Here is a 2,500-nt window from a genome sequence, read left to right on the forward strand (position 1 = left end):
GGGCGCAGTCAGGGCGGGCCGGCGGGAATTTGGTGGCGGGGATGATGTTGGAGATCTAATAAAAAAAGGTCATTATTTATGTAACGGCTTCGATTTCCCGGGAACTCAGGAGGAAGAAGGGTCTCCCGGCGTATTTGAACTTCCCGCTCAAGGTGACGCGGCGACACTCTTCGAGCCGCCATTTTGTTTTCAGTGTCGGGACGGCGGGAAACGTCGGTCGAATTCCTCCTTCCCGGAAAAAAGAGATTTTTTCCACCAGATTCCAATATCGCTTAATCGTTTGTTTTCCTCGTTTTTCTTTTCTTTTTTTTTCTTTTTCTTCTTCGTAGGAGGCGGGCGTGGAAGAGAAGGTTGATTTTTTTTTTTAAAGACAATAAATCATTTTCTTATTCCCATCATCGACTAAAATAATGACAAAGGAAAAGAAGATAAAAATCCTAAATCTCTCTCAACGAATAAAAAAAAAAAAAAATCCAGCCCACTCCTCCGTCGAAATAACTGACTCCACAGACAGACCGACAGACAGACCGACAGACAGACATGAGGCCGACGGCGCCATCCGCCCCTCGGCCTCAGTACTTCCCGGAGTAGTGACTGCCGGTCGTCGAGGGCGGCCCGCGATGGTGGTGGTGGTGCTTGTCGTGCTTGAGGGAGTGGTGGCCGGAGTAGCGGGAGTTGGGGCGGGAGTGGACGATGGCGTAGTGGTCGCTGTGGGACGAGACGGAGCGAGCGGAGTTCATGGTGGAGGCGCCGGAGGTGTAGCCCTTGCCGTTCAGGGAGTACCTGTGGGGGGAGAGAGGAGGGCGTTAGTTGGGGGCGGGACTGGGGGGAGGGGCGAGGGGGCTGCACGGAGGTTCGAAGAGCCGGTGTTAAACGCGGGAGTGGGAACGTGCATGAATTAAATCGTGGGGGAAAACAGGGGGAAGTAGATGTGTAAATGGATGATGTGAGTGCAGGCTTCGGGAGAGCAGGTGTTAAACCGTGCAAGTGGAAATGTATGTAAATAAAAGCGTGTACGAGGAAATATATTAGTGGAAAATGTAAAAGAAAAGATATAAGGCTTATTTTCAGTGATGATGGATGGATGGAAGTAGAAAGATAAATGTATATGTTTTTTAAAAGCGTTGCAGTGAAAACAAATGATGTGGGATGTAATGTAAAGATGAGTAAGTTCATTTGATAAAAAATATATATAAGTGAATAACACTATGTGACCTATATAAAATGTAATAACGTTAAACCAAATTATAAGTTATCATGAGTACAAGTATCTTGACCTCAGCAATGGTATATACCATTCTGGTATATACCACTCCTCGCGGATTAATTCAAAAGAGAAAACCAACCGGAAGAGGAAAGATAAAACAGAAACAAGACAAAATGGTCTCCACAATGACCTAAAAGAACCAAAAGATAAAACGAGCGAAGCCACACATCCAGAAGCACACAAACCCGGTATGAGAAGGTAACGCTCTGGACGTTGTGCGTGAAAATACGTTAAGAGACGTAGGTAACTAAGTAATTTTGTGTGGCTATTTCAACACGAGCTGGATTACGTGTATAAGGAAGAAATACAATGAGGTGCGATTAAATTGAAGATGCAGCCGCTGAACTGGACATTACAAATAAAATATTCTCGATTCCATGCGGACTTCGGAAACGAAATCCCACCCACATTAAACACAGAACTAACAAACATAAGGAAATGAAAAGAGAAATTTAAAAATTATACAAGGCAGCGAGAGAGAATAATACAGACACTTATATGAATAAAACAGCAGAACGAGAAGCCAAGGCATTCGGCACGTTTTTCATCACAACACTCCTCACGAGTTCGAGCCATCAGGAGGCGCTGCAAATCTTCCCTGGGCCTATCTGAGCCTAGGCCCCTCATCCATACAGAGAGCGGAATAATGTAAACGAGTCACGGTGGACCCAGTTTGCTCTATATCTCTATCTATCTATCTGTCTATCTGTCTATCTATCTACCTATCTCCTTCTCTCTCTCTCTCTCTCTCTCTCTCTCTCTCTCTCTCTCTCTCTCTCTCTCTCTCTCTCTCTCTCTCTCTCTCTCTCTCTCTCTCTCTCTCTCTCTCTCTCCCCCTCTTCTCTCTCTTTTCTCTATCTCTCTATCTCTCTCTCTCTCCTCTCTCTCTTTCCTCTCCCCCCTTTCCCCTCTCTCTTCCTTGTCTCTATCCCTCCTCCCCTCTCCCTCTCTCTCTCTCTCTCTCTCTCTCTCTCTCTCCCTTCCTCTCTCCCCCTCTCTCCTCTCCCTTCCTCTCTCTCTCTCCTCCTCTCCTCTTCCCTCTCTCCTTTTTCTCTCTCTCTCTCTCCCTCTCTCTCTCTCTCTTCTCTCCCCCCCCCTTTCCCCTCTCTCTCTCTCTCTCTCTCTCCTCTCCCTTCCTCTCTTCTCTCTCTCCCTCTCTCTTCTCTCTCTCTCTTCCCCCTCTATCTCTCTTCCCCCCTCTCTCTCTTCCCCCTCTCTCTCTCTCTCCCCCTT

At 46.9% G+C, this 2,500-nt stretch overlaps 1 protein-coding gene across 1 annotated transcript in view; it reads right to left on the reverse strand.

The window, feature by feature from the left end:
- Positions 1–307: 307 nt before the first annotated feature.
- Positions 308–2,500, reverse strand: part of LOC119590885 — a gene marked incomplete at its 5' end in the record, with an annotated part of 67,232 nt that continues 65,039 nt past the window's right edge. Inside the window, 1 exon segment of the mRNA XM_037939628.1 lies at positions 308–783. Coding sequence (XP_037795556.1) covers positions 573–783 — 211 coding nt within the window.

The sequence above is a fragment of the Penaeus monodon genome, chromosome 3, assembly GCF_015228065.2.
Source record: "Penaeus monodon isolate SGIC_2016 chromosome 3, NSTDA_Pmon_1, whole genome shotgun sequence".
In the NCBI taxonomy this organism is placed as follows: Eukaryota; Metazoa; Arthropoda; class Malacostraca; order Decapoda; family Penaeidae; genus Penaeus; species Penaeus monodon.